This window comes from Alexandromys fortis, unplaced genomic scaffold (genome assembly GCF_014885135.2).
Source record: "Alexandromys fortis isolate MF-2015 unplaced genomic scaffold, M_Fortis_MF-2015_v1.1 scaffold_174, whole genome shotgun sequence".
Lineage (NCBI taxonomy): Eukaryota > Metazoa > Chordata > Mammalia > Rodentia > Cricetidae > Alexandromys > Alexandromys fortis.
In genome coordinates this window covers 2,013,600-2,026,565 of record NW_026068063.1, presented here as the reverse complement: position 1 = coordinate 2,026,565, position 12,966 = coordinate 2,013,600, and the positions used below count along the sequence as shown (strand labels likewise).

The 12,966-nt window shown below is 52.6% G+C and overlaps 2 protein-coding genes across 3 annotated transcripts in view; one reads left to right on the top strand and one right to left on the bottom strand.

Annotated features, from left to right (window-relative positions):
- The window catches only part of Mrc2 (mannose receptor C-type 2), a 55,946-nt gene extending 54,177 nt beyond the window's left edge, over positions 1-1,769 (top strand). The window contains exons 29-30 of one of the 2 annotated variants that reach the window (XM_050120432.1): positions 366-392; positions 493-1,769. In XM_050120432.1, coding sequence (XP_049976389.1) covers positions 366-392; positions 493-713 — 248 coding nt within the window. In that variant the 3' untranslated portion in view covers positions 714-1,769. Of the gene's footprint in view, positions 1-365; positions 393-489 lie in introns of both variants that reach the window. The other variant, XM_050120431.1, reaches the window with a different exon arrangement.
- A 6,069-nt stretch (positions 1,770-7,838) lies between these two features.
- Marchf10 (membrane associated ring-CH-type finger 10) overlaps positions 7,839-12,966 on the bottom strand; it is a 91,461-nt gene continuing 86,333 nt past the window's right edge. The window contains exons 10-11 of the mRNA XM_050120452.1: positions 11,630-11,672; positions 7,839-8,456 (exon numbers count right to left, since the gene is read on the bottom strand). Coding sequence (XP_049976409.1) covers positions 8,401-8,456; positions 11,630-11,672 — 99 coding nt within the window. The 3' untranslated portion in view covers positions 7,839-8,400. The remainder of the gene's footprint in view (positions 8,457-11,629; positions 11,673-12,966) is intronic.

The following is a 12,966-nucleotide window of genomic DNA, read 5'->3' as shown; positions in this document are numbered from 1 at the left end:
CTAATAATAATAATAATAATAATAATAATAATAATAATAATAATATGGAGAGCCATCAAGGAAGACACACAATAACATTGACCTCTGACCTCCACACGCATGCACATGCTCAGTGCACTCACCTATAAGAACACATACATAGACCACCTCCCCCTCCCACATACACACCTGTTCCATCCGAGGCAAGTCTTTGAACTTCCTCATATCTGAAATGGGAGTCATGGTATCCGGGTCACAGAGTCATAGATGGTTCAGTGTGCTTGCAGAGTGATGTTCAGAAAGCACTTCGCAGGTCTTTGCTCAAATTATGACCGTGATTCCCGTGAGGACTGATTGTGATTAACCGGCGCTTCCCTCTTCCGCAGCGGGAGAGAACAGCTTCTTGCCATCAGGTGAGCGGAGGTGGCAAGCCCAGAGCCTGGCTCTTTGCCTGGCTCCTCTGTCCAGGGCCTGGCTGTGGCCTGATGTGCATTCCCCTTCTTGTCTCAGCAGCACTTCCGGAAAGCCCCGTGACCCTGGTAGTGGTGCTGATAGCTGTGCTGCTCCTCCTGGTCTTGGGGACGGCAGCCTTCTTCCTGTACCGGCGTCGACAGGGCACAGAACGTGGGTCCTTTGAAGGGGCCCGCTACAGCCGCAGCAGCTCTGGCCCAGCAGAGCCCACCGAGAAGAACATCCTGGTGTCTGATATGGAAATGAATGAGCAACAAGAATAGAGCCAAGGGCATGGTCAGGGTGGGGCTGGAGCTGGGGAGGCAGGGATTTGGGTTAACAGGTCCCCATCACCCACCAGTCCCGTTGGTCTGTGGATCCAGGGGCCGAGCATGCAATGGGGTGTGAGTACCCAGCCTCCCACAGACGCTAGGCCAAGACCTGGCTGAGCGCAGCGGGGCATTTTCCCTTTCTCCTGGTCCTGGGACCTTGTCACCTGGGCCTGGACCCCTGTGGTAACTGGAGGCATCACGAGAAGGGAAACAATAACTTATTTCTGCCTCTTTCTCCCCAGATCTCTGAACCTAAGCCTGTTGACCCACAGCCTAGGACTCTTTCCTGTTTGCAGACCTGGAAAGCCTGCCTGTCCCTTAGGGCAGCTCTCTGTCGCTTCTCTCTTCCTGCTTGATAACATCATTTCTGTCTCCTTACCTTGCCCTCATGCCTGTTCTCACCAGTGCCTCCTTCTGAGCCAAGGCTTTGGGATCTTTTTTTGTGTGTGGGGGGGATCCTCTCTCTCTTTCAGTGGGGGTCAGCTGAAGGGGCCAAGCATCTGTCAGTCCTGTGCCTGCTGGAATGGACCTAGGGTATGGCAGGAAGGACCTAGGTGGCTCAGGTCTAAAAACCAGGACACCAATGTGGTGTTTGCTGGAGTGGAGATGGGACCAGGGAGGGACACCTTATCCATTCAAGGGGGTGTCCATCTCCTGCTGGTCGGGGGAGGGCTCTGTCCCTGAAAGAGTCCCCTGTGGGGACCAAAATAAGTTCCCTAATATCTCCAACTTCAGGCTCTGCTTTGGAGAGAGCAAAGAGGGTTGTCAGGGACCCTGGAGGAACAGTAGCCTAGGACAGCATCAGGTGCTACCATCTGCTGTGACCTAGGGGATAGCGCCCAGCTCCGGGAGCCACTCAGCACCTTTTCAAGAGGAGGGACCCAGCCAGGATGGAGATCACCACCAGTCCCCGTGTCCCAGTGCGGGGCAATGTGAACAAAAACTCAAAGACACAGACCCTCTATTGTAGTTCTTGATTTTCTAAATGTGCTATTATTGTTTTTTTTTTTTTTTTTAAAAAGAAGAAAATAAAAAGAAAAGCAAATAAATAAAACACCTTCCAGGGGTTTGAGATACCAGCGCTCTTAGTCTGTTGTCACCCTCATTCCCATGTCCCTTAGAGATAAACGACAGCTTTGTAGCCTCTATGGTGTGGTTCTGTGGCCTGCCATTTTACCTTCAAACCCTCGGGGACACTTCCTCTGGCCCTGCTCCTTCTCTCTATTCTGGGAGAGCTAAGGAGCCTGGCCGTTTCCTGTAAGCGTGAGTAGGTGCAGAGGACCCATCTCCTTGGGCTGGACTCTTGGAAGGATGCTTAAGGATGAAGGAAGAGTGTCCTCACCGAGTGCCTTTGAGTGCATGCAGTAAGCGCTCCATAAACGCTAACTGCCACTGTTATTGTATATTTGTGTGTGTGTGTGTGTGTGTGTGTGTGTGGTGTTACATTGGTGCAGCCTGTATGTGGAGGTCAGAGGACAGTTTGCAGAAGGAGCCTGTTCTCTCCTTCCACTGTGTGGGTCCCAGGGATCAAATGCAGTTTGCCAGTACAGGCAGCAAGTGTCTTTACCTGCTGAGCCATCCTGTCAGCTCCCTGCTGCTGGTATTTTCTGGGCTGGGCTTGGAGGAAGGAGGGTCCTAGTTTAACTCTGAGCGGCATTTCCTCAGCATCCTCCTCTCAAGGCTATCTGTTATACCTGCCTCCTGCCTGCTAGAGAGGTCTCTTATGCATCGGCACTTGGATTCAGCAGGTGTTTGAGTTGGCAGCACTTCAACAAAGGGAAGACACACATGGCATTCTTCACAATGTCCACACTGTGGGTCTTTACCCACCCAGCCACTCTCCTGTCACCCTGCTGGTCCCCTGAGACATTAGGGCCCAGGTGTTGACATTGCACCCCCTTCTCCTTCAGGCTCCATGTCAGTCCCCATGGTGGGAACCTCCCCACTTATCCCATTCATTCCTCCCTCACCTGACCTTTTGACCCCACCATTGTGACTGGGGTAAGGGACTTATACAATGGATGGGAAATGGGGAGTGAAGGCAGGAAGGCTGTGCAACGGAAATTCCCGGAAGAATTCGGACCTCAGGGGAGGGTGCTTGGTTTGGGCCAGAATGATGGCCACGGTTAGAGGCGTTGTGTGTTCTCAGCTTGCCATGTTTGTGACTTTTTATATCTTACTTAGTTCTGTGGGTTTTTTTTTTTTTTTTTTTTTTTTTTTGGATAGGCAATGTGGTCTTGTGGTTCAGAGCCTAAAGGACAGAGAAGGACGCATAAAGACACACACTGAGCGTTCTCCCTCATTCCCCGTCCTCCCCACCCCCATGCACCCTGAAGCCCTCTGCCCTGTTGGTTTCCAGTGTTTCAAGAAAAAAAAGAAAAAACTAAAAAAAGACACAAGGGAAACACAAGTGCTGGATTTGCCTGAGGGGGCGTCAGCTGCTGGGGGGGGGGGATCAGATGTGCCTCCAGCTAGGCAGCGGTGTCAGGATGTTCCAGAGGCTTCCATCTAGGACTCCAGGGTGAACGAAGACTGCTGCTTGAGAGGGGACTTCCCTGAGTGGACCCTCCTCTAGCTGACCCTTTTCTGCAGCTCTAACAGCAAGACCCATGGGAGGCGGGTAGACGAGCCACTTAGGAAAGGGAACCCTAGTCCAAACTCGGGTCCTTAATGATTAACCCACTTTACCCTCAAGTAATTTGCTCTCCAAATTGAGGCCAGAATAGCCCCTTTGTGAGTCAAGCACTCTGCCTGCCACTGGCCATGGCTCAAGGATTGCTTGACAGGCTGCTGGGGGCCACTCTGGGGGCAGAGGTTCCCCTTGGATACTGCTGACCCCTGTCCTGAGAGAGAAGAAAGCAGGGTTGTGAAAACCAGTTTGTGGGATCTGTTGGGTTCTTTGAGTAGCTAAAGGAATGAGGCCCCAAATGTCCAGGGTCAGCCAAGGGTGGTGTTTGACATTTATTTTCTTGAGTGTGCGTGTGCATGTCTGCCTACATGTATGCATGAGTGCATCTGTGTGCGAGCCAGTGAGCGTGCATGCATGCGTGCACGTGTGTTTGTGTGTGTGTGTGCCAGCAGTTGACTGGGTGAGCAAGCCAACTGGCTCTACCAGCCCCAGAAATCTACCTATCTCTGTTTTTAATTTTTCTCTTCTTTCTCTGGTGACTGGGGTTTTGCCAGAGCCCACACTCATAAGCAAGTTTGTCCGACAGTGTCTTCCAAGACACCATGTTCTAAGCCTCCATCCTGATGGCCCTGTCTGCCCAGTGGTGGGTTAGAGTGTTCCTGTAGTTCTCTGAAGGATCAGGAAGAAAGCTCTGGGCCTGCCTCCTTGCCCTCTGGAATGCAGGTTCTTGTTCTGGACAGTCTTCTATCTGCTGGCAGGACTCGGTTCAATAAACACCAAGTGTCTCCTCTATGTGCCAGGCTCTTTGCTGGGCCTCCTGAGTGGCAGATGTCCTGAGACCTGTCCCAGGCCTGGGCAAAGGGCATTGTCTACCAAACACAGAGCCCATCCTTCACTCGAAGGCCCGGGCTGGTCCGGCTTTGGCCACCTGTACATTCAGTAACAGCTCAATGGATCCATGAATGAACAGGCAGACAGGGCGGCTCTCCAGAGAACAGCATTCCCCCAGCCGTCAGAGATGGCGTCCTCCCAGGTACCCTGGCAGAGCTGGACTGGCCCAGTGGGCAGCTCTCTGAGGCCGCAGGGGCGAGGAGCCAGCCAGCCTCACCACATGGCTATCCTGGAACAGAACTGCCCAAACCTGGCCAAGCTGCCTGGAGCAGTGGGGCAGGAGACTCTGGCAGACACAAGGTAAAGAACCAGCACCGTGGGGGAGACTAGCGAGGAAGATGGTCAGGGAAGGAAGGAGCTGAAGAGGGGCCGGGGGTCGGGCCTGAGATAAAAGTGCTCAGCATTCCCGTAGGTCCGAGTTTCCTCAGGAGAGTACTGCCAAGGGGCCCCTGGGAAAGGCCATCTCCCTTCAGAATGAATTCCACCCAGGGGGAGGGGACAGATCCTCACCTTCCTGGTGTGGAAAGCAAGCATAGAGAAAGGAGGGAGTCACTGGCAGGCTGTTTATGGTCAGTGTGGCGTCAGGGCTCAAGGCCATATATCAGAGGGTCAAATACTGGTCTCTTTTATCAGCTGGTAGAAGACTTCAGATTTAGCCTTCTCTGGGGATCCCAGTCAGTGATTCTTTTCCAGTCCCATCCATGTTGTCTTTCTCACTTCCAGACACCTCTGAGATCTGTGGGGTGTCTAACCATGCAGCGTGGGGACACCTGGCCTCTGTTACTGTGGGGTGTCTAACCGTGCAGCGTGGGGACACCTGGCCTCTGTTACTGTGCTTCCTGGTTCTTGTCTACAGATTTGCGCTGTGGTTCCCTCCCTGGAGTCCGGGGAACACGCATGATGTCCTCCATGGTAAGGAGAACAGAATAATAAGCACGAGCTTTCCTTGCTGTTCCAGGCCTTGCTGCTGCTATCTATACCCAAGGATGCCCAAGTCCCTTGTGTAAGATGTATTATATAAAGTCTTTCATGTAGTGTTCCATACAGTCTCCTTTCCCTCAGATGTGTTAAATAATTGCTAGTACATGTGTTCTCCCTGCTCAAGGGCCTTCTCATTTTTTTTTTTTTTTTAGTTCCCCTCTCCTGGACTCCACAAGCTACCAAAAATTCCTTCTCTTCTCTCTTCTCTCTTCCAGGACCTAAAAAAAAAAAAGTATATGGGTGCTTTGCCTGCACATATGTTTGTGTACCACATGCATGGCTGGTACCTACAGAGGCCAGCAGACTCTGGAAGAGAACATCAGATAGCCTGGAACTGGCGTCACAGATGGTTGGTGCTGGGAATTAGGTCCTCCAGGCAAGCAGCTAGCACTCAACCACTGAACTGTCTCTCTAACACGTATCTAGTTTGTTTTTAAGCATGCCTGTCCCCTCCTCCATGGTTCTCAGTACCAGTTCTTAGACAAATCCTCACTCAACCTTAAAAGGCCCATTTCTCTGTGGCAGCTCGGAGCTCCGTGCACAAACCTAAGCACTCGGAGCCTTGCACTTTGTTTAGGTCATGGAGCTACTGTCAACTTCAGTGGGCTTGTCTAGGCTCTACTAATGAGCAAAGATGCTCATCTTTGCCTCTGATGTGGAGTCTTCGTTGCTTGGCTCCAGGGGTTCTATCACTTTGCTTAAACGGAACGCATCAGAGGAATGGGTCAGGATTTAGGTAGCCAGGACTAGTTTTCCTAAAACTTCATTGCTCCCATTATTCACCTCTAGGCTGCAGTGTCTGGAGCCCCCAGGCGATAGCCAGGCTGGGAACCAGCTAAGAAGACATTTGTTTGATCTAAGTTTTTGAATCTACGGGGGTCATATCTATCCAAATGACCACACCTATCATTCAAACAATTTTTTCCAAATATTACTTACTTAGATATGGAGAGCTGGCTCAGCAGTTAAGAGTGTTTGTTGCTTTTGCAGAGGACTGGGACTGGATTCTCAGCATCCACATGGAGGCTCACAACTGTCTATAACTCCAGTCCCAAGGGATTGGTTTGATGGAGGAAGGTCATTGGTTAAATAAAGAAACTGCCTTGGCCCTGATAGGTTAAAATTTAGGTAGGCGGAGTAAACAGAACAGAATGCTGGGAGGAAGAGGAAGTGAGCTCAGATGCCATGCAGCTCTCTCTAGGGCAGACGCGATGCAGCCAGCCACCAGGTCAGACATGCTGAATCTTTCCTGGTAAGCGCACCTCGTGGTGCTACATAGATTATTAGAAATGGGTTAAGAGGCTGAAACTAATGGGCCAGGCAGTGTTTAAAAGAATACAATTTGTGTGTTGTTATTTCGGGGCATAAGCTAGCCAGGCGACCAGGAGCTGGGGCGGCAGGAACGCCGCCCGCAGCTCCTACAACATTGGTTGTCTTGTTCTGCCTCGGCAGGCACCAGCACACATGTGGTACACAATACATTCATGCAGGCAAAACACTCATAAAATTAAAATAAATCTAAAAAATTAAAAATAAATGATGGGCCAGGCAGGGTAGTGCACAGCTTTAGTCCCAGCACTTGGGAAGCAGAGGCAGGTGGATCTCTGAGTTTGCGGCAAGCCTGGTCTACAGAGCTAGTTCCAAGACAGGCTCCAAAGCTACAGAGAAACTCTATTTAAAAAAAAAAAAAGACAATAAATGATGGGTCCATTATGGTGCTATCCCACAGATGTGTGTGTATTTACACTTTATTCTTGTTTCCAGACTGTTCTCTCCTGTTTTTTTTTTTTTTTGACAGGGTCTTATGTAGCCCAGGATGACTTCAAACTAAGTAATAAGGATGACTTTGACCTTCTGGTCCTCCTGCCCCTGCCTCCTGACTGCTGGGCTCACAGACAAGCATAATCACATGTCACTCATGTGGTGCAGACGATGAACCCAGTGGTTCTATCCCCAATCCTTGTGTCTATTCATCCTAACTTTCTCCTTTTCCTCCTCCTTTTCCTGTCCTGTTTCCTATTTTGAGGACATTTAGGGATGCACACCTGTCCTAATGGGGTTGTCATACTCCCACTCGGCAAACACGCAGTTCAACGAACTTGAGCAAATTTGTCCACTTCTGTGACTGTCATCATGTGACCACTCTCTGACACCTTCCTCACCTCAAGCTTCCTTTTCATCTCCCAGAGTTCACAGATCGGCTTCCTGCCTCTGTAGTTTTGCCTTTCCTAGAAATCACAGACTGAGCCGTCTTCAGGATGTGGTTTCTTTCACTTAGCGCGCATCTTTGAATGGTGCGCTCTCCTTTCCACCATTTTTTTTAAAGCCTGTTTTTGTCTGGTTTTCTCTCTAGATTTTTGAGCCTAGGTCTTGCTATATATAAATAGCCCAAGCTGGTGACCAATTTATAACCCTCCCGCCCCAGTGCTGAGACTGCAGGAATGTACCTCCAGGCTTAGCTGGCGATGTCGTCCTTTTCCTTCACGCCTTCCAGCACCACACACAATTTCCCCGCTCCCCATCTCCGATTTTCTTTTTAAATCACCCCAAGTCTCATGGGTCTTTGATTCCTTAGATGCAACGAGGAGAAAGATCACGGAGTCCACACCCACAACTGATCCTAAATGGGATCCAGCTTGCCCCAGCCCATGGGAGCCTGAGATGTGTCAGCTTCTGGTGGTGGGCAGCAAGCAGAAACGAGGTGGGGTGGGCGGTGGGGTGTGGCTCAAGACTGTCAGCCTTGGAGGGAAATAAACACAGCACAGAATGGGAGAATAAAGTCAGTTTACTGAATGCAAGGCTCCACTCCACGCAGGGTGGGCTGAGGCCTGAATAGGGACCCTCAGCAGAAGGAGCCCAGGCGGTTGGGCTGCTAGAGTTGCTGGGTCCACTTGGGCTGCTGGGCTGAGGGGCAGCAACAGGGAAGCCCACTCGGGACTTGGCAGTTTTGCTTGTCTTAGCTGGGACGAGGTTAGTCCCTGTGGCTGCCCCTGAACGGAGTGGCGCAGGTGAGAACGGGAACTATGAGCACACTGGCTTCAGTTTCAGTAAAGAGTAGGGAAGAAGGGAGGCACAGGGGGGCACAGGAAGGGCTTCTGGGTGGAGGGGTCTCTGCTGAGCTCCACGACCAGCTCCCTCCTAGATGACCCGGCCCGGGTAAACACTGCTTTCATTACCATCTCCCGTCTCGGAACCTAGAAAGCAAGACCATCTCTCAGGCTCCAGGGCCACAGCAGACTTCAGAATCTGCCACACGGGCCGTGGCACCACCGCCCTTCCTTCTCCTACCCTGGCCCCAGGGGCCAGCCACACACACGGAAATGGAGTATGGAACAGTATGGGGGAAGAGACACTTTAATCCGGAGCTGGGGAATCTCTAGGACGGCTGCACCGGGGCTCCAGCTGGGTCAGGGGCAGCTGAACGGCAGGCTGCTTTATGAATCTATTTGGTGATAACGCTTGTAGGCTGAAGAGCTGGCAGAGCCTTTGCCTTTTCTCGGGACGGGGTTTCCAAGTTAACTCTACTGCCTAACGTGATTGGGGGTGTGGGGTTGTGATGGCAAGGGACAGGGCAGGGTGGCATTGGGAGGGGGTGACCAAAAGGTCCAAGTACAGCAAATAGACCAGGAGAGGGGCTCCCTTATTCTGGGGGAAACCCTTCTTCTAGATGCTTCTTTTTGTGTCTTGGTTTGAGGAAGCATTCCAAGACTATGTGGAAACACCTTATGACAGTTGAAGCAGTGCGAGCAAGGGACAGGAGGAATGGCACTTTGCCACGCATACCCGGACCCTCTTATCACTGCCTCCGGTCTCAAGGCCGCCCCAGCTTCCCTTCCCCACGCTGTACCAGTTGGCTTGTCTGTGTTCTGCTCAATGCATATCAGCAGGTGACGCCGTCTCTTCCTGGCCTTAGTCTTGGCTATAGTCATGGTCATTTGTGCCAGCTGGGAAGCAGCTGTCGGAGAAGCTGGGTCAGGAGCCCTAGAACAGGTTGGCTCACACATCTAAGAATCTGCCTGAGATGCCCGCACCTCAGTGTTACTGGGGAGGGGGCCGGTCTTTGGTTCAGTGAAAGGTACCCAGGAAGAAGGCTGGCGTGGGCACCACAGGGCCACAAGGCAGCTGGCACCCTCTGTGCCTGATGTTTTGTCCTTTCCTTCTGTGTTTATCTGGACTGAACTGGGGTGGCAGGTCACAGCCATGACTCAGTGCTGGCAGGCCATGGTAACCAAATGCTGCCAACCAGGTGAGTCACGCCCGCCTGTGGGGGCCAAAGAAGAAGCGTGTGGCCAAGGGGGAGGGCTGGCCTCCTCTGGCTCTGCTTCTCATGCCTGACATTTGTCTTGATAGTAGCTTTGGCACAGAGACAGGGTAAGGGCTGCCAGTGGTCAGTCATTGAGGACAGCATGTTGGTCTCTTTGTCCTGGGCTCTGCACAGCCTGGACTAGCTACCCTCCTCCAGTATTTGGAGGAGTGTACAGGACTAGGGGCAGGTAGAAGGAACCTGGCCTGTATTTCCAGGAAAGAACCGGCCGCCCTAGGGCCTGCCTGTCTGCCAATGGTCGATTCTGGAGATGGGCCAGCTCCCAACTGAGATAGCGAGTGAGTGGCAGACAATCAGAGGGACCATCTGCACGGGAGCAACGGAGAGGGAAGCAAAATCCCCTTCCCTCTCGGTGGAGACTTATTTTTGTTGTTAGTGGTTGAGACAAACGCCCTGAACCTCACTATACAATTCAGGCTGGCCTAGAACTCGCGGCAAACTGCATGGGTCACCACACCGGTCAATATTCCTTTCTAAACATCCCCTTGGGAGAGCAGCCTCCTGTGAAGCAGGCTTAGAAGCCAGGGTCTGGGGGAGCCCTCCGCGGCTGCAGGATACAGCGGTCGGCAAGAGGCACTAGGGGGCGCCCCTGCCCAGCCGAACCTTCTCGGACGCGCCCGGCCTCACAGGTTCCGAACCGGGTAGCGCTGCCGGCGCCTCCAAGGCGGGGCGGGGCCCCGGGCGACAGGACCCTCTGCAGGTCTCCCAGCTGGGGATCAAGCCCCACAGCCTGTCACATCCCTGTAGGAGCACAAGAGCCTTGCCGAGGCCACGCCGGTAACCCGTGTGCGGATGCCTGGCCGAGGTGCGGTCCTCGGGAGGCGGTGCGTGCAGGCGGCGACACAAAGGTCTTTTAGACACCGCACCGCCGCCTTCCCTGCTGCACCCAGGCAGCAAGCTGGGGTCTGGGGACGACTGCTTGAGCGATCCTGGGGCTTCAGTCCTGGGGCTTCTAGGCCCTCGGGCAAGCTGATTTGGACCCCGCAATCGCGCGGGTATTGGGGCTCCAGCAGCTCCTTTTGTATAGAGAAGAAAGGGCCTTTCCCATCTCTGAGCACTGTGAGCCTGGCTCCCTAGGACTGCGTGCCCTGAATAGCAAGCTGGCTTCTCTAGGGTTGCAGTCGGGGCCCCACCCTGGGAGCTCTAGACTGGTACAATGTCTCTTCCGGTCAGGTATTTATTTGTGGCGGGGGGAGGGCGGGGAAGGGGCCCACAAAGCATCCCCGCAATGGGCTGCATCAATCCTGTCCGTGGGCTGTGCGTGAAAGGCACATTCCAGAGCCCCACCCCATCACTGGAGTGGAGTCTGTGGGAGGGCCCAGGAATCTGTGTTTAGGGTAAGTTCTCGAGATTGTTGATGTTAGCGTGGGAGTCACTCTCCTAAGCTTTGGGGCAGGGTAGGCTGTGGTAAAATATCTCCTCCGAGAACCCAGAGAAATGCAGTTGTCACATCTCTGCGACACTTTCTCTGTGGATAGTCTTAAGGCTTGCCTCAGCGCCCCCTACTTTAATTAGACTTGTCTTCTCTAGGGAGACTTTCTGTGGAATAAGGAACCTGTCTGAAAGGAGACGGGAGACCTGTTGGCTTTGTCCAACCTCGAAATCCAACAGACCTGCTTGATGGTACTCAATGACATCAGAAATCCAATCAAAACGCTTGCCTAGTAATGGCTAACCAGCCTGCTTTTAGGATCTGGGAAGGAAAATCCCAGACAGGATCCTGGCAGGAAACAAAAACAAAAACAAACCCAGAAAACCTCATCAAATGCTGAGTGGCGCAGGATCCTGTGGAGGAAAACACTCCTTCCTCCTAGCTGACCCTTTTCCTTGGCTTCAGGATGAATTAAATTCTTATCTGTTCCACATCCAGCCTTCCTGATTGATTGTTAGTGAAGGCTAGTGTTTCCCAAGCTTTGTGGGGTTATTTTTGCCTCTGGGTGGTGGTCATGACTTCCTTCCACAGCACTGGGCTCAACACAGGAACAGAAATGGCTTAGCAGACACCCTTAAAGGGGGCAGGACAGGATGGACCCCCAAACCTACTTTCATTTTCTTCCGGTCTGGGTTGTGGGTAATTTCTTGACAACTAAGAGAGAGAAGACAATGAGACATGAATTGTTTTTACAATGCAATTGTGAACAGATGTACAACTCCCTGGCCTCAGACTGTCCTAGGGCTCCCTGCCTCTCTCTCACTAAGGTGCTCAGGACCAGGGCTGGTATTCTGTCCTGGGGGAGCTCAGCTTGTCCCAAGGACAGCGCAGCGATAACCCGGGTCACCTTTGCTGTTTCGGAACTTCTATATTTGGCAGTGTGAACAGACGTGCTTCCTTTTAGCAATTGATCTGAAGAGCAGAATCCCTTTCTGATGGTCCCGGCACAGTTTCCAGGCTGTGCTAATTGGCCACTGGCCTCACCACTGGCTTTTAAACAATCGCTTGTATTCTCTGCCTGGCAGGAAGCTGCTGACCCATCCAGGCCCTGGGCTCTCTTTGTTCTGACTTTATGGCATTTTATGCCACAATAAGAAACGCTGTGTGCTCCATGGGAGCCCATTGTGCCAGGCTGCAAGGCTGTGGGCCCTGTTGTATTGGGTCTGGTGCTATTTCCCCCTGGGAAGAACAGGGACTTTGTGACAGACTGGGGACAAAACAAGGGGTACTGGACACTGTTACTGGGCAACTCCCTGGCCTGGGCAGAGGTTGTCCACAGGCTCTTGTCTGTGCCCAAGGGAGGGCCAGGGGAGAGATAGAATTTCGTCTACAGTAGCAGGTCCTGGCTATCTGTGAATTATACATCAGGACTGTGCTAACCTCCAGGGCCACATGCTCTGGGCCACTGGGGGACCTCACCCTGCCTCAAGATTCTGTGCCAGGTGCTCATGTCTATCAGCCCTCACACGACGCTAAGGATCCCTGTCCTGGTGAGCAGAGGTCAAAGGGTCAAACCTGGTCTTCCCATGTTTTGGGCAGATTTGACCCCTTGAGGCAAGAGATATAATCTAAATTGGGATGGCCCATTAAGGCAGGAATGGACCCACGGCGCCCTACCTGCCTCCTACGCCGGTCACTGTGCTCCCTGACTTCTGCCACTAGCCTGGCATTTTGACTATTAACAGCACACCTGGGGCAGAGGACGAAGAAGGGCATTCTCTCCTGAAGACACCATTAACCAGAGACAAGAATCAGACCAGGAAGCACGTCATGAAGGGGGTTCTGGGGGAGCTGACCCTAGATGATGGAGCATCCCATGTGGGTATGAAGTGCCCATCAGACTAGAGGGTGAACTAGGCAGCAAAAGCCAGTGGTCCCTGGAGATGCTCCCACCACAGGCACCTGACACGAGGAAAGGAAGGGGCAGCTGGCTGTCGGGCACCTTCAT